At 36.1% G+C, this 26485-nt stretch overlaps 1 protein-coding gene across 1 annotated transcript in view; it reads right to left on the bottom strand.

Annotated features, from left to right (window-relative positions):
- The window catches only part of POLN (DNA polymerase nu), an 81946-nt gene that overhangs the window by 25173 nt on the left and 30288 nt on the right, over positions 1-26485 (bottom strand). Inside the window, exons 16-18 of the mRNA XM_031060065.1 lie at positions 9387-9469; positions 5116-5247; positions 2182-2292 (exon numbers count right to left, since the gene is read on the bottom strand). Of these exons, the coding sequence (XP_030915925.1) occupies positions 2182-2292; positions 5116-5247; positions 9387-9469 (326 nt within the window). The remainder of the gene's footprint in view (positions 1-2181; positions 2293-5115; positions 5248-9386; positions 9470-26485) is intronic.

Below are 26485 nucleotides of genomic sequence, written 5' to 3' on the forward strand. Positions count from 1 at the left end.
TACCCATGCAGACCCTCCGCTGATGATTGAGATGGCAATGTCTGACTGCAGCTTTAGCCTCAAATACCTGCCTTGTTTTCCTGTTCAAGTGATGTGGCAAATTACTCAACACATTACAAAAAGGGACAACTGATATAAAAAGTAAGACTGTTTCAGCAAAGATAAGGTAAATATCTTCTTAGTGATTGTGAGAATAAAACTATACTGAGCATTTAATCCAATACAAAAGATATGTTCTAGATACATTCCTTATGAAACATTGTAGAGTAATAAAATTTGAAAGGCTTCTCAAAATATTTTTTTACTGAAATATGATTTTTAGAGGTATCCTATTTTTAAAAGAAAATAAATTTCCTTTTAAAAAAGAAAATAATTATGAATAAATAATTAAAGATAAAACAAACTGTTTGCTCTATGGGAATAGGTACAACTGAAGAATAACTGAAGAATAATATGCTGTACATTGGTGAAAACTATTGAACTGGGAAATATTCAAAAAGAGAAAAAACACTATGAAGGAAGTGTGAGAAACCCAATTGTAATAATTCAAAGCTGCAATTCTACATTCTGCAAGTCAAAATTGTCATGTATCTGAAGTGTTCTGCTATCAGCTGCTGCTACCATAATCAAAATGTACACTACTTAGACTATTAGGCATAATTACAAAACACATATTAAATACAGTTTAGTACACTAAATGTAATAAAAAAGTTTTATAATTTTGAAAGTTTTTATAGACTTCAAATATTATCCTATAGCTGAAATCTTAAATTGAAACATCATGGTAGTCTAGAATGAATTTTTTTATAAAATTTGGGAATACTGAATATTTTAGAGTTTTTAATGTTTGCTTCACCACACCTTCTAATATTACATTTTGAGTAACAATTATATTATTTTTCACCAGATTTGTCCTCCAGTATCACTTGAACTGACAGTGAAATCTGACAATCTCATTATTGTAGGTACACAGAAGTGAGTGTTCCATAGACAGTCCTGTGACAGCCTTGCTCCAGGTCTTGGGACAGATGGACACAGCAAATGCTGCTCAGAGGGCTGTGTCTCTTTTTCAGTGCTACACTGTGTGCTCTGCAGGACTCATGGAATGAGAATTAGAATTAGAATTCTAGACCTGTAGGTATCTTTGCAGAGACAGTACTTAAAGACTGTCAAACATGACATAAATACTTAAATCATTTAAAAAATGAAACATTAAAATGAATAATATTTGGAGAGAAAGTGATACTTTCAAAAAGAAAATTCAAATAACTTTAGAAGGAGCATGCCATCACCATATCTAGAAAGCACTTTTTCCTTGCCTGTAAATTGTACACTTCCAGGGTAACTTAAAGAAAACCCTGTCAGTATCATGCAATTAAAAAAAATAATTCTTCTAAGGGACATCAGGGTAGGAGGGATCTCAGTCTTGGCCTGACAGCTCAGTTTTTTTTTCTTTGGGCGGCTAAATTCTGTACATATCTTAGCCCCAAGTGACCTAACTAGAATATGTTATTGCATCAGATTAACTAACATGTGAGCACAGAATGCTGACTTTTACATTTCCAATCTATATGTAAAATGTTTTTCTGTGGAAAAAACCACCTTTTTTCTTGCCCTCTACAGAATTAAGTTTGAAGTTTCTGCAAACAATGGGCTGGATTTCAAAACAAATAATAACAATGCACAATTATTGTAACATTCTGTATTTCTGAAACTACAGCTACCTGGTAAAATAAAAGCTGGAATTTGTAAGAAATCACAGAAAGAATCACAGAAAGAATCACAGAAAACACTCTGGAGTAAAAGACTATAAAAGCCAGAAAGGAAAGTGTTTAAAGAAACAATGCATCTGAAGAATGGAATTCTAGATATTCTCTCTATACATAGTTTGTATCAATACCTACATTTAACTATCACAGAGCACTTTAGTGTATTAGAACATTTATACTGTTGCTGTTATTAATATTATGATAATTATTATTATATTATTCTGTTTACTGGCAATTTCCAAGGTAGATAGAATATATAATTTTAACTTCTTTTTCACAGGAAAATTCACGCCTACTCTAATAGACTACTGCAATATCCATTCTTCTGAGATTATCAGAGTTGTTGCCCACTAAAGCCAAGCAGGGATAAAGACAGGTGGGTAGACAGGAAGGTAGGGAGGCAGATCTTTACCTTGAACAACAAAATTTACAGCCTGCCTCTCTGCTTGAGTGCGTAGTTTGTAATCCTGCGCATTGATGTTGGCCAGGGGCCTTTTGCGTCCCATTATGGAAACCACGTAACCTTGCAGGATTTAAACAAAAATTATTTTTATGTGATATAGAGTGATTAAACTAAAATTTCAAAAATCATTTTTGAAAATAATACAGATATTTGTAATTATGTGTTGCCTGAGTCAATTTAATATTTTGTCCACTGAAAATAGTCAGAGCTTATTTAAACCTTCAACACTTATTTTGGTGTAAGTATTATTTATTTCAGAGAATTGGTACAAGTTATACAAGGAAAACTTTAGTTCTTTAAGGCTGTTAAATTTTTATTAGGAATGTCTACTGATAAAGCAGCAAACTCTCTCTGTGGGAGTTGAAACTATAAATACCTAGCAGAATTAGCTATCTAATAGCAGCCATAATTAGAGCTTTCCACACAATGAATAGTTTACTTGGGAATAGTAAAGAAAAATCAATTTGTAGAGTAATTAAATCAGTAATGAATATTTCCCAAAAATATAAAATAGGGGTTTTTTTTGAAAAAAAGTTATATTTTTTTTCCATTTTCTTTGTGTAGTATTTCTGTATTCCTTTCACATCAAAACTTCCTTAACTCTAGTGTGGTGGGAATTTTTAGTTTAAAAGAAACATAAAAACAGAATTAAAGCTTTATGTTAGGCCCTATTATGTATTTTCCTAAAAAAACCCTATTTGGAGGGCAAGTGAGAAGAGTTGAGATAGGAAAAGAGATGTGAGGTTCCTCTTGTCAAAATAACACACACAAACTTAGCTTATCTTCAAAAATAAATTTCTAATCTTATTTTAAGAAAAATGAAAAATCATCCGTGTTAAAAATACATCTTGAAAAGATTTTTCTTTCTATTTCTGATCACCTTGACTACCCATGAATTGTCATTAGATACCATGGCAATTCAGCCTGACATAGTTTCATCTCCTCTGCTGTGCAAGCACAAGTTGTGAGGAGACCTCTTCAAACAAAAAGTTATCACCTTATTATGGACCACACATACTCAGGCTTGTGTGCAGAGGATGAATTAATTCAGCTTTCTGTGAATTAGCACATTTCCAGGAGCACTGATACCATAATTACCAGTTTTGAAACAAGAAACTGAATTATCTGGAAGTTAGGGTACACTTTGGCAAATCAGTCTTCCCAATTTAACATTTTCCATGAAGGACAGTATTTAAAGATGGAATTTTTGAAACATTGTATTCTTAGGTAAAATCAGATTTGCTGCAATATCCTGATTCCTCTGAGGTGTGACTCCTCAGAACTGAGCAGCATCCCCAGACAAACACCATCATTTGTGTAACAGTGGCAGAGAAGGTGCCTGGTGTCAATGATTAATCTGCAAATGCATGCCTGAATGAGGCCTTAATGTGGTCTTCAATATGGCAGTAATTTCATAAAAACCAGCAGCAGGATAGTAATATATACACTAACAAATCTCTTCCTCATAATAGAATTATTTATATGCTTTTCATGTATACATGGAGTATCAGACATTCATAACACTTAAAAAATATTAGTCAGGGGGGTGCTGCTCACCTTTGAACTGCAGATAAGTTAAAAAAATTACCTTCTAATGAGCTCAATAGTTGGAATGCTTTTTTTGAAACGTTAGAATGCAAGGTGGATTAACAAGAAAAATATTAATATTGATCTGCTGCAGATTTCTAAAGCTTGTACAACCTAAACAGATTGCTCTTCTACCATTAATGGTTAAAATGGTTGATAGGCAGGAGTGTAAGAAGAAATAAGAAGTAATTAGACAAGGGTGCTTTGGTGACTTTAGAGTATTAGTCATGACATTCCTGTCTACTGAACTCATAAAGCAGATTCTCTTGCACAGGTCTGTTCATTGAAATTCATTCACTTTAAAGAAAAGAATACTGAGTTAAATATGTCATAAATATATAATAAATGTGTAATATTTTACTAGGTATGTTATGTTTGGCTTAATTACAGCTAAAAATGGATGTTCAGTAACTTCACTTTTCTTGAGCAATATTAATAAACAAAAGAATGCAAATGTGTGACACAATGACAGTTCATACTTCCAGTACATTTTGAGGGCCTACAAAGTACAAAAAATTAATACTACCAATTTTCATGACTAGAAGTGAATTATATGTTTCTGTCATGACACTCACCCATACAGTGATGGCTAATATTATATTGCAAATTTACTATTTATTTCTAAAAAACGTCTTAGTACTGCGTGCCCTATTAAGAAACAAAAGAACTCAATTTTGACAGTTCTGCTAATTAGCTTTTAAAAGACAATATTTCAAGCAGCTATGTTTTCTCAAATTACTGCACTCCTAGAATTCACTAAATATAAATGAATATGTAGACTAAAAACAAATTTGGTGCAAGAAGAGTTTGCAGCTGCTGGCTCCAGAAGCACTCTGTGCACATCTGTCACTACAGCTACCACCTGAACTTCAAGAACATAAATTCTGATTGATGCAAAGAAAAAATAAGTTTAAAAAAATTGGCTGTGTAAATTGACTGAACTTCCACGGTCCAGCAGGCATGTACCCAATTTATTAGGTGGAAGATTCCTTGGGCTTTTTTTCTGTTGGAGTACATTGTATGTCAAAATGATGCAGTGTAACTTGACATTAAGTGGGGTTCATTCTGAGAACAGATGTCTTATTCTGTTAGCATCTTTCTGAGAAAAGGCAGACTTAACCAGCTCCTTTTAGGGCTAAAAAAGAAAAAACCCAAACCTGATTGACCAAGAAAGAATATTCCATCTTTTTCTGTTGTCCTGTAACTATCTGAATTTGGGTCAAGTTGAATCTTTGTCTACACCACTGTCACACAGTGCAGATCAGTTAACAAAATATGGTCACAGGTTTGGATTACCTTTATTCCGGCACTGCTTAATGGTTTTCTTTGTAAATTCATGCACTTTCTTGTATTTTTGCATAAAACTCTCTATAAATTGACTGGCCTGAACAGGAGTAATTCCCAAGCAGTCAGCGAGACGTTCTTTACCTGGTGGTACAGAATTTATCTCTATATGCAATGAAGCAGAACAGAAAACCACTACATACAATAGCACTGTTTTCATGCACAATTAATAGAATTAGTTTACTTACCTTTATGAAAGAGGATGGATCTGATACACTAAAATCATATTGCAGCAAAATAAATATTTAACCCTGAGCTTGAATGTTTTACTGAAGTTACTGGATTAAGTATATAATTAGTAAGAAGTATATAAGAAGTATGCAATTAAGAAATTCCTAGTTATAATTTATACCTATAACGTGGTTGAAATCTCTTTTGTTCACAGAGCAATGCTGTTACTTTAAGTATCATATGCAACACTGAACTAGTGTTGCAATCTCCAAATTTTGAAGAGCAGATAAAGATTTGAAATTAACTTTTAACAAACACAAATATAATGGAGATCTAAAAAAGGATGGAGATGTTTAAATTTAGCTAGGAGCTTTAGAATTCAGCCTGAATTTAGAAAGGATGTTTGGAGGCTGGGTCCCACAGATTTCAAAGAGTCCTAGGTACCTCAATGGCAGTAGAAATTGAGGTCCAAGTTTTGAGATAAAAGGGTTAGAAAAAGAAAAAAATGGAAAAAGGAAAAACAGAAAAAGTGTTCCAACAGAGGGAGAAAGGAATAATAGCTTTTGGACAGGATATAGGTGCACTGTATCTGTTATGCTGGATCTAAGAGCATTTATAAGAAAATGTGGGAAGAAACCTGAAGATATTCCAGAGCGTTAAAATATAAACTAAGAGCTACTGTTTAAACCCACCTATAAATCAAAAAGTTCCAGTAAAAATAAAACATACATCAACATTAGTCATATGAAGTTTGAAAGACAGATATATTTGTGTCAGCTGCACAGCAACACAGAACCAGCACTGTCTGCAAAGAACATAAGCTGAGAGGAGACATCTCAAAGCACCAAAGGCATGGAATAGTCATCGTCACAGTAAGACTGTCAAGAAAAATTGTCTGGCACTTTAAAAAGAGAGAGGATTTCAGCCATCTAAATGCCATCACTGTCAGGCTGATGTGCATTTCAGAACAATTCTTGTAGCATTTTGTTCTCAGTCACGCCAGGATCTGCACTGAGCTGCAAGAACACCAGTCTGGACAAGGTGCTAGAGGAAGAAATTCACCCAGACATCCAGGATGGCATTTGCTGAGCTATAATAGATCTGTACTCTCTTTTTTTTTTGACATCTAATTAATTTTGGTTTTCTTCCTGGGTCAGCAAATGACAAATCTATTTGATAAAGCATACATTATAAACAGCTAGGAGACTACTGTAGTTTCCTTAGAGAACTGTAACATCTAAGTTTGTCCATGTTATCCATTTAAAGAACTATACATATACAGAACAACTTCATAAAATACTAGGAAAATTAAAGCACAATATTAGCAAGGACATCTGGAAGGTCCCAGGGAAATGCAGTTCCCAGGAAGCAAAAAGAGAGGAATAAACAGCCACGTAATTGTGTCTGATCATGCTCCACAGTGCAGGAGCACAGGCCATGCAGGGCAAAGCCCAGGATGGACTAAACCTTCTCTGAGCACTCTTCTTGAGTTATCTGTGCCCGGGTAATTAGCAGCAGCAGCCTGTGAGTTTCAGTGTTCTCCATTCTGCAATATCATCTTTCAAAAATGAAAGTAACATTAGTTTTCATTTAAACACTGTGGTAGCCCTCTGTGTCAGTCCAGGGCTTGAACATCCTGCCATGGAATATAATTCCTTATTTTACAGAACTTTAAGTTGCCTGTGTTTTAGTTCTGCAAGATGACTAAGGAAGAAGCAGGTGAATTGAACTGCTCCAAACCAACCAAAAATACTTATAGAATGTCCTGAGCTGGAAGGGACCCACAAGGATCAATTCCTGGGCCTGCACAGGACACCCCAAGAGTCACACCATGTGCCTGAAAATGTTGTCCAAATGCTTCTTGAACTCTAGTCAAGCTTAGGGCTGTGACCACTGCCCTGGGGAGCCTGTTCCAGGGCCCAACCACCCTTCTGGGTGGAAGCTTTTTCCTAATAACCAATCTTCTCTTTCCTTTATTATCCTTCAGAATTAAAGAAACGACCTTGAAAGCATGAACCAAGTGCAACCTAAGAAAACAAAACACACAACCTAAGAATACAAAAAGAAAATAAAAAGATTACTATTTACTACATGAAAGGTTTTTATTAGCTCCTGTAAGCATAATTCAGGCAAGCTCCTCAGGGAGTGTTTTTGTAGTTTTCAATCCTAAAAGAAATATTGTTCACACTCTTCAGCTGTATTAAAAATGTCTCATTTATGAAAAGCGAGTTGTCTTTTGAAGGGAGACAAACTGTGAGTGGAATTCAGTCCATCAATTTCAGGTATCTAACAATTACTTTTTGTCAGCCCAGTTTCCATCTAAGTGGTTTAATGATATCATTTCATGTCTTAATTAGGATCTGATCACACTTCTAATGAACTGGAAACTTCTTATTATCTTTGAGGTGCTTCAACTGCCCTTGTTTGAGAGAGAGGGACACAAAGCAAACAAGTAAATGGAGACACTTATATCAAGAACTGAAATCTTTAGTGCCTGGTTCAGTGAGGGAGCACCAATACTGTGCTTAAATGTAAACACTAAAGTTCTCTATAGATTAGTAGACAGACATAGGCTCTACTGAGCCCCAGGAACTGAGTCATTTCTGAGTCTATACAGAACTACAGGGCATTAAACTGGTGGTGATTCTTCTGATTACATCTGATATCTGCCTGTTCCACCCACAGTGAAGGGAAGAGATAGGAAATGTACATCATTTGCAAGGGGCAGGGGTCATAATGCTGGTATTTTGTAAAATAACCCAGTGATAAAACTATTCAGGTGGGAAATGGAAGATTTTATTCCAGTCTCAGCACAGAGAGGTCTAAATTTACAGTGTAGAGTACTAGTGCTTGGCTTTTTTAATATTGTTTTTAAACACCGAGGTTTCAAATGCAATACAGCTTAATGTAAAAATGCAGGTGTGTACACACACACACACACACACACACACCCCTAAACATAAAAGAGATATTCACAAGAGCTGAATTTGAGGCATTTCTTCCCAACTGAATACCATAAATGAAAAATGGAATACCCTAGCTGATTCTGTCTTTGGTTCAAGGACTCAGTGCAAAAGATGGCTTAGAAAGCATTCACAACCAGGAACTCAAGATGTAGCATTAAGTGTTTTCAAGTTACATAAAGTCTGCAGCCCAGGGCTCTCATTTCCTAAATGACTTTTTCAAGAACTCATCCTCTGTAGCGAAAGTTAGTCAGCTGCTCACTGAAACCAATTCACAAGAGCTTCTAGGCTGATGACATACATACATCTATCTCCCCAGAAAAGGTAACTCTAAGCATGTATGAAGCATAAGGAGTTGAGCATCATTTAGAAATAGCAGGCAGTTTTGGAAAGTGTGAAGAACAGCTTGACTTATCTAGGACCTGGTCAGGACTTAGGCAGAATGGGTAACAGTGGATTTTTGCAAGTTTTCTGCAGTTGTGAAGAAATGGCAGCAAACATTAAGACTCAAAGTAAAGGAACACTTTTACACTGTGAGGGTGAGCAAGCACTGGCACAGGTTGCCCAGGAAGGCTATGGAGCCTTGAAGAGCCCATTCTCCAGCCCTGAAGACATTGAAAATCTGGACACAGCCCTGGGCAAACAGCCCCGCTTGAACAGGGGGCTGGATCTGATGCCCTCCAGAGGTCTCTTCCAATCTCTGCCATTCTCTGATTCTATAAATGTGATTTCAAACAACAATGGAGTTTTTAAAATTTCCTTGCAGTTATTCTCATCTCTGTCTACATACTAATAGGATGAGTTAATTCTAGTTAGTTAGTTAATTTAAAAGTCCACTCAAAATTAGATATATGCTTCAGTTATATCAGCAGTAAATAAATACAAAATCAAACAATCCTTGTATATGGCAATGTAACTACATTAATTTAATAATTTTTATACTGAGTAGATAATTTAATAATACTGGATAAAAATAAAAATGCAATACTCTGACAAACTTTTTGTCACCTTTAGAAATTCAGTCTACTTATATAAATGATGAATAAAGTATAAATTTTCAGTGGCTGGGTTTTTTCTAAAAATGCCTACCTGCTCCATAAACTACAGAGTAAACGATTCGCTTTGCTTGCTCTCTATCAGCATGTTTCACTTGTTCAATTGGAATCCCTTTCCTAAACAAACAAAAATCATACATTTTCAGTTAAAATTAAGTTGTTATCCCCACATAAAACTTATTTAAAGTTAATAATCATTTAATGACTACAAAATTGTAAGATATGAATAGATGTACGCAAGGGCTTTTGTTGTCAGCCAGGAATGCAAAACTTCTTTACAAATTTTCATTGTGATAGTCCATAGTAAATCAAACTATTTATTTTCATTTCAATCTTCTTTCCTTTTCAATTAAATTCTTGGTTAGGAAAAATCCTACTACTATATTACTAGTTTTTCAGATTGAGGAGGATTTAATAGTGGCTCATGAGAAAAATTAATTTCCAGCAGCAGCATTTCTTCAAGACGTGAGGGTCTAGAGACTCAAAGCAGAAGTCTGACCTAAAGTTTGTTTAAATAAGATTATCAGGGCTTCACTAGCAGAAATATCCAACCTTTTTTCAAGAAATGACTGATAGAAGCAGGCACTGCTTGCTCCATATGCCTTGCAGATCCCCACAATAGCAAGGCTGCATAAAAGAGCAGCACTGGCTGATTCTGAACTCAAGAGTGCATCCAGATTGTCCTCCTCCCATTCTCTCCCAACTGACATAAAACAGTCCTACAAAAATGCTGATGGATTTAGCAATGTGAAAAATGAAAAGCTATGACTCTGCAATCATCACGTGCCACCTATAGTTTTCCTTATCAAAAGGCAGCTTCAGAAAGAATACTGAAATTATTAACAACTGAAAGCACTGAAGAATATTGATCATTTGGTTTAAATAGAAGGGTGTTGGGGGAAATCATACACTCACTCTCTGAAAACAAATACCTACAGAAAACATGGAGATTAATTGCTATTAGAGATACTTGATGATATCTGCACCATTTGGGAAAAAGTCTCCTCATGAGATTGTCAATTTTTTCATGAGTCTGGTTGCATTTTTAAAACCAAAGTTTTCTATGGTTTGCTATGAAAGATTTCTTGTCATGAAAGGTGCTTTGCTGTGAAAGTTTTAGCTGAGGAGCTTTGAGAAAATGGTGTATTTCTCTGAATCTTCTTCAAGGAAAGCCTTTCACCACTATTAAGATATTCAAAATTCTAGAAAATCAGCAGAGCCACAAATTTTTGCTTGCCTACCTCATACACTGATTTTAGCCAAGCCTATGCTCAGTGCTGGTATAATTAGGCATTCTGAATGACAAACAGGCAGACACTGGATGAAATCAGATTTAAGCAAGTCTTTACAGCAGTACAGATTTTTGAAGAGGAAAAATAAAACTGAATATAATTTCCAGCCTTCATTGGACAAAAAGTCTTTGGTTTTGCAGAAGCTCACATTGTTCCTTTGACTACTACTAACTGCTTAAAGATGAAACAAAACTTTTCACTGCTCAGTTTAGTTGAGAAACAGGAGTAATTTAATAGTGTTTCCACCTGTAATGAAGACTGTTCCCACTTAATCATTCTGCTAGTTTGAGACCCTTACAATTTACTTTCTTAGCTGTGGCAGGTCAAAAGTTCATGCGTCTTTTTGAATACAATAGGTTGAGATTCCCAGTTGTACCTGAATACAAGGACAAAGTGGCAATAGGAGCTAATAAGTGCAGAATTAGGAAACTAGACATCATTAAGGATTTCCTGAAACAATCTCCAGCAGAAAGACTCCAGGAATTTCCTGAAGAACCTGGCAGAGAACTACACAGACACTTGAGAAAAAATTGATCCCAAGGGAAAATAGAATCTCGTAAGAGCAAATATCACCTAAGGACCTTTCTGACATGCAACACTAAGACTGGGGAATGCTGAAACTGGGGAAAGCCTAAAAATGTAATACTGCTTTCCTAAAACTGCATAATTTGAACTAGAGGATTGGACAAGGCAAGGAACGGGAGAACAGGAGCAGAATTTACTTGCAGATTTACTGAAGTCAGAGGCTAGAGACAACTGAGAGGCAGTGGGTACATCAGCTGCTCACTTCTCTGGAAAAGAAGGGCTACAACAGAAAGGACACAGTGGGTAAGAACTGTGAAGACCTGTAGGGGAACATAGATCCTCATCAGACCATGGTACTGAGGGAGACACAAGGTAGGACTTGCTGGGAAGGACTGGTGGTTCTAGAGAAGTTTTAGCAGTGAAACAAGACACCAGAACCGGATTTGTGCACAATTAGAACTGCTGCTAGAACTTTGATTATGATTTTGCATTATCCAAGCTTCAGCCTGGAAGGCTGACTGGAAAAAACAGAAATAGTCTCATTGCTGTGATGATGATTGGTAGTGTCAGCAATCACAATAAAACCTTGCCTAACACAGTTATTGGTGCAGATGTACATGCATCATGTAATCATGGCAATCCAACAGTCGCTTAGCAATTCCTGGTCTGTGATTAGTCATGAAACACATGGAAAAAATAAAAATTTCAGAGCCTTATCTTAAATATTTCCTTCAATATAATATTACAACCAAAATGGTCAGTCAACACCTCCAAGCATGTCAGTAGGAAATGTGAGCACTGGACAGAGAGGCATTACATCTACCATTCTGAGTATTTGCAAATTTATGTACCACATAAAAGAATACATAATTATAAGGTATGAAATTGCCATATAAATCAAAACTGCTTGAGCAAACAGAAGTCATTAATCATAACTATTCTTTTCTAATAAATTCTTTTTTTCTCTTTGTATTGACAATTATTGGCTTCTACTAGAGTGTTTGATTCCTTCTGTAATTCAGAGAGGCACTCCTGCAGTTAGAGGTGAAGGCTGTTTATTCCTTTGAACAATAAAATTAAAGGGGAAATGTGCAGTTTCTCAGAACTGCAGCAGCCATGTTAGAAATCCCCAGTGGGCTTTCTGCTTTATCCTGTTTCCTTTACAAACTAATTTAGGTTTGTGATAATTGATTTGTTTTAATGGGTTCTGTGAGAACTTATTTCATGACAAAATCTTTATTTTGCCTTTGGACTCATCATGGAACACCCATAATATTAGTAAAAAGACATTGTGATCTGCATACTTGCATAAGAAGTTTTTAGCAAGCCATCCAGGGCACGAAAATATTCAGTACTGAAGTGTGGTATATGTAACATAGATCTTTAGTGGAAATGAATTTTTAAAAATAGATTTGAATCTGAAAAAGGAAGGTGAATGGGCATAAAGTAGTCTTAGCTGCTGGGCAGTCACACTGAGGCTGACTCCAGCCCAGCCAGCACTGTCTGTACAGCTGGAGTAAAAAGAAGACTGTTAATGCAATGTTATAGAAATTGATACAGAAAAAATCTTAGGAGGAAAAAGAATTTGCTGCAGATTTTGTTGTGGAAACAGCAAGATTGTTGAAGGCCTGCAGGAAATAAATATGCAGTTACTAGTTCTAGCATGAAACATATTTTTCCATTATATTACATCCTTCTCATTACTGTCTCTCAAGTATGCTGGGAAAAGTTCAAGTTCATAATCAGTATTTTCACCATCTTCAAATCTCCAAATGTGCAGTATTTCACCTTCTGCATTCCTGTCCTTGTCTGCATACTTGTCTTGGACTATTTCCACATCTCTGATTTGCTTTTCCTTTACTTTGTTTAGCACTGATTTGTAAGTACTTTGCCTTATGGTACTTTATTTGATATTCATCTCTTAGGCAGAATAAAGAATAGCCCTCACTGCTGGAAGACATGCTCAGGTTGGCAAATCTTAGTATCCTGGGAAAGGGTCAGCAGAGCTAAACAATCTGGGAAGGTCTGTAAGAGCAGTAAAACTTGCAGACAAAAATTGTAGTATATCTAACAAACACAGTGAGAATAGAGATACACAAAGTCTTTAAAAAGGTGACTCTAGTAAGAATTGGACTGTGTGTCTAAAAGGGAATAGCTGCCTAATTCTGAGAGTAAAAAACATGGAGAAAAATTTTCTTGCAAAAAATTAAGAAGGATAACATGAAATTATGATTAAGAAACAAGGCGAAGATATGAAACAAAAGGAGGAATATATAATTTAGTCCTTTTTCAGAGAAAATACTTTGAATATCATAATTTCTCCAAAATTCCCTATACATTTTCATTTATTAATGGGGTCTAATGGACATCTCAAAGAGTTTCTACTGAATTCAGTCTTAAGTCTCTAATACATATAATCACCAAATTTCTTTATACCCCCAAAAAAAAATACAGCAATCGTATCTGTAATTTTAACAAAGTTTAACTGTAAATTGGAATAGCACATTTAATACAGAGTAGACAGCTCAATAGATTAATTTTTACCTGTACAGAATACTAAAAAAAACTAACATGAATTTTAGTATACAGAAATGAGCTCACACAACATAAACACATAAAAAACCCATTAAGATTAAAGAGGCCACGGGGCATGATGTATGAGCAATGGCAAAATAAAACCTTGAGAATAGGTAGAAATGGGAGGAAATCAGTCTTAAAAGAATGCGATAAGACATTCCAGAATTTCTGGGAAACGCTGTGTGGTGACGGAAGGCAACTGTTTATGCACAGGAAAAGGCAGAACAAACTCCTCACACACAATATCTGGCAGGCATGTGCTGCCTTGATCTGTATTACACTGCAGCCAAGCTATGCTCACTCATAATAGCCACAAACCCTTGGCTGCTCTCTTGCATCTGCCAATTCATCCAAGTCCAAGCTGTGAATTGTTGATGTGGGAAATGAGATGGAGTGGCATTAAATTCATTTTATATGTGGTCATTAATGTCCAATGAATGAGTCAGTGTATGAGTGAGTACACATTTGTTCATCTGATGGCTCTTACAGCTTTTCATGTTTTCATCAGTGAACTATATAAATCTCATTTTCCATCATCTGTTGCTGTTTAATAGCAGATGAGAGTTTTATATTCTGTAAGTCTGTGCCTGGAACTTTGTGTTGGGATATGAAACAGGTATGGACATTTTATGTAATCTGTAAAATTAGAAAAGCCCAGTTTTACAGCAGCATCACCATTGGGTAGATCATATAAATTCTGAAAGTTCACTTTTTCAGTTTAGCAGACCTTATATCTGAGGCAGTCAGAATATATACATACACATATATATATAACAGTTATATATATATATAAAACAATGTATATGAGTATCCAAGGCATACTGAAAAATACTGGCTACCTGTAACCCAGTTCACCCACTGCTGATGCAATGAGCAAGAATAAACAATTTTTTTGAAAGCTGCTATTCCATGACTCATGGAAAATGCTGACAAGGCTCAGGCATACTTTGTCTCAGATATTTGTAAGGTAATATGCAGAAGCTACCTTGGAATTACTTTTGCCTGGCTAATCTCTGCTACAAAATACAGAAAAGGAAGAGGCTGGGAAAGGTCTAGCGAAGGTGTCCCCTGTCCATAGCAGGGGGCTGGAACTATATAGTCTTCCAGGTCCCTCCCAACACAAACATTGTAGGATTCTAGGATTCTATGAAAAAAAAGCATCTACAAAGACTAAAATGCAGACTAACATATTGCCAGAAGGGAAACAGCAGGTCAAGAGTAACAGAAAGATAAACCTTTCTGTGGTAACCTAAGTATATATTAGTTTTTTGTTGTGTTTTTTTATCTATGTCATTAAACACTTCTCATGTCTGATTCAAAGGTTATGTCAAATGCCTGTATTTGCAATTTTATCATTATCTGTTTTGCATAAGTGAGATAAAAGGTTACAGAATAACACCAAGAAACTTCTCACAGCACAGGACAGCAGCTCCCTCACATCTCTTCCTGCTCACCCAAAGGGCAATACACAGTATTACATAGTATTACATAGTAATACATAGTATTACATTTATATCCATGTATGTTTATCCTCACCCTGGCATCAGGAGAGGCAGAGCTGTCTCGCAGCAGCCACTGCACATGCTGGAGGACCCCTGGCATGGATCTTCCACGTAAATATAGGGGTCATGTAATCATGGGTCAGAAGGGAGAGAGTCACAACACACAATTCAGGAGTTTAACACAGTGTTTTATTAAGTTAAGAAGGTTTTTTTAAAGTTTTTATTTGTGTTCAGCTTCTTTGAATTAAAGACTACAGCTGTCAGCTTGATGTCATCCTTCCCAGACTACAGCCACCTCTAAAATATTTTTGTCATTTAGTCTCTTTTCCCTTTTCGTATGCCACCCTACAAAACTGTGGTTTTATTTCTTTTATATGTATTTAGCACCAGGAAAATCTTTATAACTCCTATAAAACACTTTTGCAAGAATCCAGAAGCACTTTAGCATTTTAAAACTTCTTCCAGTAGCTAATCATAAAATAATTTATTTTGTGTGAGTAGCCTCTATAATCCACTGCATGAAGATTTATTTCATTAGTCCTCAACCTCCTTTTATAGAGCATGGTATCTAAATTTCATGTATTTTAAAGAAGATAAAGACATGACTTTACAGTTTGCTATGAGGGTCAGAAGTCTTCTGTTGTTACATTTTAAAGTAGCAGGGAACCAGATAAAGCAATTGCAACAAGGTTATGTCATAAATTACAGCTATCAGCAGTAACAACTTGCTGAGAGATTAATTTGGGACTGAAGTGATCATTAAGATATTTGCTGGCATGTTGCTGTTTCAGGTATCACATACTGAAGAGATAAATTAGATAGCACTTATTTTCAGTGCTCTTCATTAGAAAAAGGCAACTTAGAAGATTTTTCTGTAAAAATGCACAATTCTGGACATATGTCAGCTAGAGCAGGAAGTCCCTGACACTGACATAGGGACTTGGAAGAACACACCTTACCCTGCAACCTTCACCTTGCCTCTCTTCCACCCCTACAGGAAAAAAAGAAAAAGGGCTTTCACCTCACATACCCATGTTTTTTTTTTTTTATTTCTGAGCCATGAGGGCAGTCTTATTTTAGGGTCTCTGGGTCTATGAGCACAGAAGACCAGTAAGTCAGGGTAACTAACACCCCACATCACGTGCTGGTGTGGACATTGACAGTGATGGGCACCATCACTGAAAGAACAAATAAATGTTAATGGATTAAGAGGTCTACTCAAACTGGGATGGCAGAAAATTCTGCAGAGGTCATTTGTATAAAACAACAGGGATCAAATGCAAATTAATGCCCTTGGAGTTCTTTCTTTACTTAACACAAATCACTTTTCAAGCTTTTCTTCAAGCAGCTTCAAATAGTTAAGACAGAGCAGCAGCCATTTTGGGTGATGACACAGGCAGCTGCAGCAGAGCATCAAATAATTACACATCTTGGACCTGTCAAAAGTCTCAAAGAAACACAGGGACCTTCAGAGCAGCCTTTAGATAAACACTAGAAAAGTGAAACAGAAAGAACAGAGTTCTTAACACATAATCAAAAGATGACATAATGCCATCTCAGACATCACACAAAACTAAATATAGAGTTACCACATTGTTCCAACAATGTATAGTTTGCTTAGGAAAAATAAGCAGGGGAAGAGAGGAGATGTCACATTACATCAAATTGCATCCACACAATACAGAAAAGAAATAAGAGACAGACTTTGAAATATCTTGGCCAGGCAATCAAAAAAGGAAGAGATCAGTCATGCTATATATAAGGGTCTTGAACAAGTTCTGTAGAGAGGGATAAGAAACTTCCTATCCCATCTTTTTCAATCTTCTCTACAAACACCTCTTTCAGCTTAAATTTCTGCTATGCCTTGGGTCAACACTGAACTAAGGCAAAAGTAAAAGTGAAGAATGAATTGCTGTGACATTCTTGATTTCATCAAAATTTAGCTTGGCACTAGAGTTGAAGTTGAGTTAAATGAAATCAACAGAAATATTTTACTGAGCTCTGGAGTCTGCTCATAAAACAGAGCATTTTATCAAAGTCACTCTAGAAGGACACGACTGTTTGGAGATAAGAGTTTCATCCACAACAAAACCTTTCTATGAAATTAGCAAAGCCAAAAGTTATCAGATACCACAAAACAACTGAGGACTACCCAGCCTTCTCAGAGCTGGCTTTCTTTCTAGTTTCTGTGTTAGGTGTGGTGGTGGCAATTGTAAAACTTTATTTTTCATTTACTCTAGAAGGCTAAGAAAGCATATAATGTGCAATAATAATAAGCTCCCAATGTGACCTAAAATTAAGCTGTCTGCTTAAACTTCTAGTTAAGTGCCTGATTTATTTAACGCTTCTAAAACCAAAAGCCATTATGCTTCCTGAAGACTTTATTCTCTCTGCTTCATCTGCCAGTCTAAACTAAAGCCACAGCTGCACTTCTACAAGGCAGTGTAAAGTACAAGGTGAAATTTCCACAGGTTGTCATACAGACTGTCAGAGTGCAAAATAAGACAAGTGCTAAATTTCATTAATATCAACTATTGCAAATGAGCTTTCAAAACACATAGAAATAAGTTTGCTGCAAAAGTAACACTGTTAAAATATTCCACACCAACACCTATGAGGTGTTGAACTTGGAGCTTAAACGTTTTAAAACTCTGATTCTGGGAAGGCAAACTGAACATCTTCCCCTTTTACCACATACAACAGCTGCAGGAGCTGCAAGTGGTACAGCCCCACTCACAACTTTTTTACCAAACAAGTTATTAAATACCAGATTCATAATGAGAAGTACCTGTACATAGTATCTGTCCCTGAATATGTGACTTGATTTGAAAGAGCATGCCTTCCCATTCAAACTGAAATTGTGTCTCTCTTAACAGCATATAAGAAACAAATTACTGATTCCACACTTTTTATCAGAATCACTCTAAATAAAGGTAGAAGATGAGAGATATTTTAGCTATTGATCAGAATAGAAATTATATATATACTGCAAAAAATGCTTCTTCAGAATATATTTCATCAAAGGAAAGTAAGTAGAAGCCTTGAAACAAACTAAAAATTGTAACGGGATTAGAAAGCCAGCCAAGTAAATGACAATGAAATAAATGTTATATTAAACCTTAGTGAGTGTTCTAGGAGGCAGCACTGAGCTTATCCCCTCCTGATTTACAGTGAATCAATACAGGCTGAGTTACAGAACCAAACTTCAGAGCTGAAGGATCACAACAGTTACACACTTCTAAAGGGAGACTTCGGCAGAGATGCTCGGTTACACTTACTTAAGGGGGCTGCCATGTAACACACAGGAAAACTTCTCTCCACTCTCTTCAAAAGATTCTAGAAGTAACCCTAAACACTCCTCAGAAAAGAGTAGATATTATTGTAACTTGTCTTAATACTGCAAAAGTTTCACCATTTTATATGTGCTCAGTGGCATGGAATGTCTCTTCATTGCAACTCCAAAACCTAAGATTTTTGCCATTTTGCAATGGATGAAGTAAATGAATTAACTCAAATTCATTTCAGACTGGACATTAAGTTCATAAAAAGGGAAGAAATGAATGAACCCAAGAGATCCCATGTCCTAGAAGATTGGAAGTATATAAAATAGCCTGGATTATCTAAAAAATCGTTAGACAAATATGGGGCTATAAGAACCTTAAAGCGTTATAGCTCATTATTTAGACAAAGAACAAAACTAAAAGAGCTCTGCTTGGGGTAAAGGGAGCTGTGTAACCCTGTGGCTGCATCTTGTAACTCTATGTCTGCTAATGGGGACAGGAGGAGAGCTAAAGCTCATCCTGTTTCCTTAGTAAACATCCACCTGGATAAGCATGATTATTTAATTATTCCTTAATCACCTAACAAACACACAGGTGACATCTCTTGATTAATAATTACTCTGTTCAAGCTTGTTGATAATATTTTCATAAAGTTAATATAGAAGGACAAATATTCATATCTGTTTAAAAACCATTCAGCTGCAGATGTGGCATTCACTTCCCAGAAATCTATTCAACTTATCCCTGATTAACTGGTCTTTCCTCTTGCTATTTGAGTAGGCAGTCTAACTGAATTCCATATCTGCTATACCATACAGTTACATGAATTAAGCTGAAAAAATACTATTTTGTGGAGGATTAATCTTTAATCTATTTAATACAAAGAAGGTATTTGAAACAAAGTCATATGAAATGGATATGGACAGGTGTGTATATATTTAATCAGCCTACCACCAAGCATTTGTGCATACTTGACCTTATCTTTTTCAAACAGACTGAGTTATCTTTTTGTATGATTCAGTCCATGGGGACTTATTTTGATTAATTTCAGGAATATCCAAAATATCTCTGCTTATTTCCTGTGTTCTTCAGAACTCAGCAGGGTATCAGCAGATAGAGCTATTGTCAGGAAGTATCCTGAATTGCCAAGAGGCTGAAACAACAAGAGTCCCTATTTTGTCACAGTTCCTACCAGACCAACTGCCAGTATGCAACAGTTTGGCTCACCTGGCCATCACTGGATATAATCAGCTCTGTAAGCCCTCTGCTTTGCAGGTCATAAAGAAATAAATTTTCACAGGAAGACATTCTGTGAAGAACAAACCAAATCTTCCTGCACTGATGTCTTTTTATTCAAGTATGGCTGAACTTATTAAAACAAATCACCCAAAACCATAACAAAAAGCCCTTTCTCCTTTCAACATGCTAATTTCAAGTAATTCTATGCTTTGCTTCTCTCTAGACTTTTTTCTTAAGTAATTTCCAAAATCAGCATGTCAGTCTCTAACAAAACAGTTCAAAACAGATATCACCATGATACCACAGAAATACCAGCTGAAGAGAGATGGACTTTCATGTTCAGAACATTTTATAAACAGTTCCCAAGGTTATTTGAAATGAAGTGTTCAAGTTCCTCCGATTGTGGCATGGATAGTATAAGCTAAAGACCCTTCCATGTCTTAAAAACATCAGCCAACCAAGCCTACACTATAAAAATTGAGAGAAATGTTTTTCAAAATGATTGATGGTAAAGAATTTATAAATCCCTTAGAATTCCAAGATAATTACACACTTCTTCATTTTAGATATAAACTGCCATGGGTACAAAGACATCATGAGATATGTCCTCTTCTCTGGAGCCATTTTTTTAAACTCTCTGAAAGCCACACAGACTCGGGTGAACAATTATTATGTCCAGTACTTACTAGAAGGTAAATTCAATGCCTGGAAGAAGCACAGGTATTCATGCTGCTCTCCATCACCACACAAAAGAAAGCACTAATAGCATGAATATGAGGGAACAGATGACAGATGAGAGAGAAGGGAGTATTTTGTGGTTTGGATCTTACAAAACTCAGATCTCAATGTGAAACAGGAGCAACTAGACCACTATCAAATTTTCCAGCCTTCTTTCAAACATTGCCATGAGTGTAAGCATTGCACACAACTGCCACAAACCATCCTTTCATGGGTATAATCAGAGCAAATATCCCCCTTAAAGAGTATGCACTAACTACCTTGTTACTTTAATTCACCATCAGTAGTTAATGTGTATAGATTAAATTACAGTTCAGAGCTAGACATTGATACTTTAAAGAGGATGCCCATTTTCATACTGGAATGGCAGCAGTTATCAGATTATTATACCTTTTAATATACAACACATCTGTATACTGAACAGTATTATACCTATTCCTCTACTATATAATAACATATAACTATTACTACATAGAGATTATTTAAATTTCTCTACTCTCCTATTCTTTTAGTTTTAGAATTTAAGGAAAACTCACTGCATACAGGCAAACTTTTTGTGTATTCTCTGATTTCTGTACTGAAAAAGAGTTAGAGTACAACTGTTTAACAATGTTTTCTATTAAAGGCATTTTTCTGAGGCATAGACCGACTTGGGTATCATTACACTGGATCTACAGACAATCTATAGCACAGAATATATGACAGAAAATACCCAGGTAATTTATCACTGCACAGGAAAATTTGTGCACAGGGACAGTTATCTTTCTACTCTCACACAATTAAACACTCACCATTTATAGCAGTAATAAATTCATGCTTGCAAGTAGATCATACTGCAAGCAACCTACTAAATATCTTTGTTAATTTCTCCCCTTCTCAAATAGCAAATATCATCTAAAGAAAAGGTATATTTACCATTAGAAGATAACAGTAAATCAATACAAACAATCTAAAAAGATTATTAAATCTCAGAGAAGTAATGTGGTCAGGAGAATGTTCTTTGTTTCACACACTAGTATTATCCCTAGAGACTATAAATCACTTGGGTATTCCCTTTCCTAAATTTCTGGATATAGGAGTATTGGACTTTCACTCCAATCCATTTGCAACAAATCTACTTACAGGGTCTTTTCCTCTGAACCTCTTGGTTTACGAGGATATAGAGACTACATGTTTTACCATCTTAGTTCATAGTTATAATTTAGAAAGGGCAAAATGGTCTCATAAATCTGCTAGGCCATTTATGACAGACATATCAGTGTTCTATTTCAGGCTTGAGAACAAAAAACATAGAACATAAATAAACTTTGCAGACATTAGGAATATCTGTAGCAAATAATGGATCACAGTGACAACATCTTCAAGCTTAAATTGACTAAGCTTGTTCAGAGCCATAAATAACAGAGTTGCATTTGTATAGCCAGGCTGCCCTCAGGACCCCTAATAGAGGGCAGCACTGTGCTCTGCTGGATGCAGCTGAACTTGTCTCAGCTGGGGACATCCACTCGTCTGAGACAGATTCTAAAGAAACAAAGGAAAGGACTTACCCAAATATTTTAAGTATGGATTAATGCTCCAATCATAGGAACTCTGAAGGAGTACTATGCCAATTCAAAAAAGCACTCAAGCAGTAAAGTAGGCAGAAGTCAGACAGGATGAAACCCCTATACGAAACACATCATACTATGATGTGTTTAAGTGCTTAGCTAAATCAAGATACTTTCCTGATTTTTGACTCAATGTTGCCAATATGAGCATATACTATGATGGAGGAACAACAACCTACTGAGAAGGGTGACTAAAGAACAGTTTGAAAGAGACAGGTAATCATTACACCTCGAATCACTAAATTTTGCAAAGTGCAGATTACCTAAAAGACTAAACTTATTTTTCAGCATCTATTTTTGAAAGTGATTTTAAGATATGCACATTGACAGCATTTTAAATACAATTACTTATTTTTCATTTATTTTGTAAAGGCTAAAGAAGTGAGAGAAAGTTCACACTGAGGTTTGTTGTCATCAGGATGTCTAACGGCAGTTGGGTCTCTTGGCTGGTCAGACAGCTGCCAGGACGGCTCTCGTCACCTTCAGCACTGGGATGATGATTTGGATTTAAAAGGATTACGACTGTCACAGGTCATCAAGGCAACATAACACAAGGTGAACTTGCAGGTAGCTAGAATCCATTATATCATGAATTTTTAAAAGTTTAGGCAAGCCTTGAAACTTTGCCATGTGTTCAGTGTGTCATTAACGTAATGCACTCTTGGTGTTGTTGTAATAGCAGGTGTTGACCTGCCTTTAAGGCTTTTTCTTTGTAGGACATAACAGAGGACTCACTGTAAGGTAGTTTTGGTAATAACTCATCATCTCAGCAAAACAGGAAGGAGAGCACTAAGCACATACAAGCGAGCATCAAAATCTCTATCATCTCAGTTTTAGCTGGGGTAACTATGTTAGATGACCAGAAAATATATTGGCTGTACAAGGAAGAGATGAGCAAGCTGGTCTAGTGGAAGATGTCCCTGCCCATAGCAAGGGGGTGGACTAGATAATCTTTAAAGACCTCATCCAACACAAACCATTCTGTGTTCTGTGGAAGTTAACTACAGCTTCTGATAGTTTTAGCTGAATAGCCACTTCAAGACAGTTCTGCCAAAGGGAATACACAATACTTCAAAAACGCTCTACAGGAAGCAGTGTCTCCAGCAAACAGCTGAGCCCAGAGCAGGGAAGCACAGAGTGCTGGAGCTGAGTTACTCCTGAAATGAGCTGTCTCCACAAGCTCACCAGAGCAGCACAAGATCCCAGCCCAGCCTGGCAGGAGCCTTGCCTCTCACTGGGGTTTGTGGTTTGGGTAGTGTGTTGCACATGAGTGAATTTTAGCTTGGAAGTTAATATCTCCACTCAGCCTTTACTACCATGTACAGACACAGTCTGGGCTAACACACACCTCTACCTGCTCTGCTGACCAGGGTAAAGACTCCATATGAATGATGTTTAGCAGAAACGTGGATCCAAAAGAGAGATGCTCCTCTAAGGCACCAGACACAGGCTGAGTCACAGCACAGAATACCAAACCAAATTGTGAAAGGAAAGCTTTTATACATAAGAGATCTTAATTTAATCAGGAACTCATAGAGTTCACCTCTTTGCAGAAACTGCCCACCCATGTGTATTTCCTGCCAAATGCTATAAAAAGGCAGTGAAAGTTTTTAAAAAGGTAGGATTTCATTTGAAGGCTTTAGTCTGAAGGGCAGCTAAGGAATGGAGTTATGTTTCAGTGAAGAAGCCATGAAGTTTAGAAAAAAATAATTGAATAAATTGATAAAAAACTTGGCTGGACTCTGGAGTGTGGCTCAGATTTCTATCCAATAATGTATTCTTCTCTATTTATGATTTAATATTTATCAGTTTAAGGATTTTTAGATACAGAAAACCTGCTAAAAGATACTGCCTGACATGCATTCAGAAGCTGATATGCTACTAGGTACTAGCACTAACCTAATTTTTTGTCCTTGGAGAGGGAACTTTAGAAACTAATCCATTCTTTATAGATCTTGCAGAGAAAAAACCCTTTTTTTGTAAAGGTTTTTCCAATTGTAAAAAATACGCCAGGAAAGACGAATAGCAACAACATGCAATTTCTTCAAACAGAATGAAACTTTTGCTATGGCCATTGGTGTATCAGTTGCACAGATTTTAAAGGATTAAGACCCAGAGAAAACCAGACGACCAAGAAGAGATAAAAGATTTGTTGTTTATTTTGTTCTTCTCATAAGTGATTCTAATACCAGTCAGTAGAATCAACTACAATAAAGTCAATTGACTAATTTTTGGCCCTAAAGATTTTATCAATAGCAGACTATGAAAGATGAATAAATATCTGCAATGAGAAAGCATTTGTGAAGCCTGTAATTTTATATCTTCTCTTTGGTGCCAAAGAAATTAAGAACAACATTCAAAAATCCAAGCTGAGTTCAGTGGCAACTGACTCAACAGGAGGAATTCAATTTGTCAGAACAAATACAATGTCCACATTTAAGATGGCCACCCCAGACTTACTTTGTTCTCAATGGTGAGAACTCAACACTTTTATTGTGCAACTGATCTTATTACACCGGGCATATCAGCAGTCTGCCAAATGAATCTCTCCAAGTATGTGACAGATGTCCAAGGTTAGATGAGATTAAACACGCCCTTTGTGTTTCTGTGATTCATAAGTCATCTAACAGATTCAATAGAAAGTTTCTTCCAAGCATTAGCTTTACTGAAGCTTGAGAGTAGAGTCAGCAGAATCATTATGTAATGATTTTGTAGACACACCATGACAATTCTGACTGATAAAATATTTGCCTGTAATTCTTCATTAAATTTAAAGTTACCGTGTAGCAACTGCAAGAGGTCGACGGCTGCCAAGAGCCGTGAGATTGCTGAATAGAATGGTATTTTGGAGCAGTGCCCAGAGCTGAGACAAAATTTGACTCATCTTCATGCATACATTTCCAATAAATCATCAAACTAAAATAAGGATTTAACTCCATCATGAGGTTCCAGCGATATTGTGTTAGAGCTAAGAATTGATTACAGTATCAAGAGAAGCTTCTAAGAAACTCTAAAAGAAAGGTGACCTTTCCATAGACATATTTGATGGAATGTTTGTGGTCTGGAGTTTTGTTCTCCCAGAATGCACGTCTCAAGCATTGATTCAGTTGTTGGTAGCAGAATAAATATAATGTGAGCTCCATTTTATTTCTTTGTCCAAATTCAGAACATATTAACAAATATGCCCCAGTCCTGGGTGTGTTCAAGGCCAGGTTGGATGAGGCTTGGAGCAATCTGGATAGAGGAAAGTGTCTCTGCCCACGGAAGGGGAACTGGAACCTGGTGGTCTTTAAGGTCCCTTCCAACCCAATGCATTCTAGGATTCTAAGATTCTGTGAACTATGAAAGTGTGTAGGAAATACCATGTTTGGGAAGACTATGCCTGCAAAAATTTAGAAACTGTAGGATGAGAATTGAGCTCAATCAATCATAGGTATTTTTGCTTTCATTTTCAGCTAACAAGCTTCCAACTAAAATGGAGATGGAAAAGATAAAAGAGAGGGGGAGAAAAAGAGAAAATAAGCAAATTGTATAATATTTATATGAACTTCATTCTGTTCAAACAGCTTTATGCTACAGCATTCTATTCAATCTTTTTCTGACCTATCTGTTGAAACCACAAGTTTCTTGACATCTACCCTGGCACTTACTGAATGCTCATGCACTTTTGAGTGCAACGGAGTAGTAGTCTCAAGTGAGGATTTTAGGCATCACCATGATATAAACAACAATATAAAATACCTTCAACAGCTAAGTGACTAATATTCTATCTTTTCTGATACTTAGTATTTTAATTGGCATACTGAAAAGATCAGTAAATAATTATATAGATATAGAGATTAAAATATCTACCTTTTTTAAATGATTGGGGTAGCACTTTTTCCAAATCATTCCAGAATATGGAAGCACTAAACCCTATTAGTTCAAAAGAAATCCCATAAGCTCTAGTCTCTCTTTCTCAAGTATATGTAATTTGATTCCAATACTTCTATTGGATATCTAAGTAAATGTCAATAATGCTTGTACTTCTACTGAAAAAAGCTGTTCTGTTTTTTCAGATGGATAACCTCTCTAAGTGCTGCTCTGGATTTTTTAAAAGAATTGGTTAAAAACAATAGAAGCTATCAGCAACCACTGTTCACAATATATCATTGCATCAGCTTTAGCCACAAGGCTCACACTGGCCAGTTGGATTGCAGCATTTTGATATGTGGAGAAGAGAAGGCTCAGAAAGACAGAAGGGAATTAATAGTGTTAAAATAGTGTGAACAATAGGTATTGTAATAAAATACTGTCTTTTGTTATCATTATGCAGTAATACAACAGCTTAGGTTATTCGTAATATTTTGTCTAATTATTATTAAAGTATGCA

Source organism: Geospiza fortis, unplaced genomic scaffold (genome assembly GCF_000277835.1).
Source record: "Geospiza fortis unplaced genomic scaffold, GeoFor_1.0 scaffold147, whole genome shotgun sequence".
Taxonomy (NCBI): Eukaryota; Metazoa; Chordata; class Aves; order Passeriformes; family Thraupidae; genus Geospiza; species Geospiza fortis.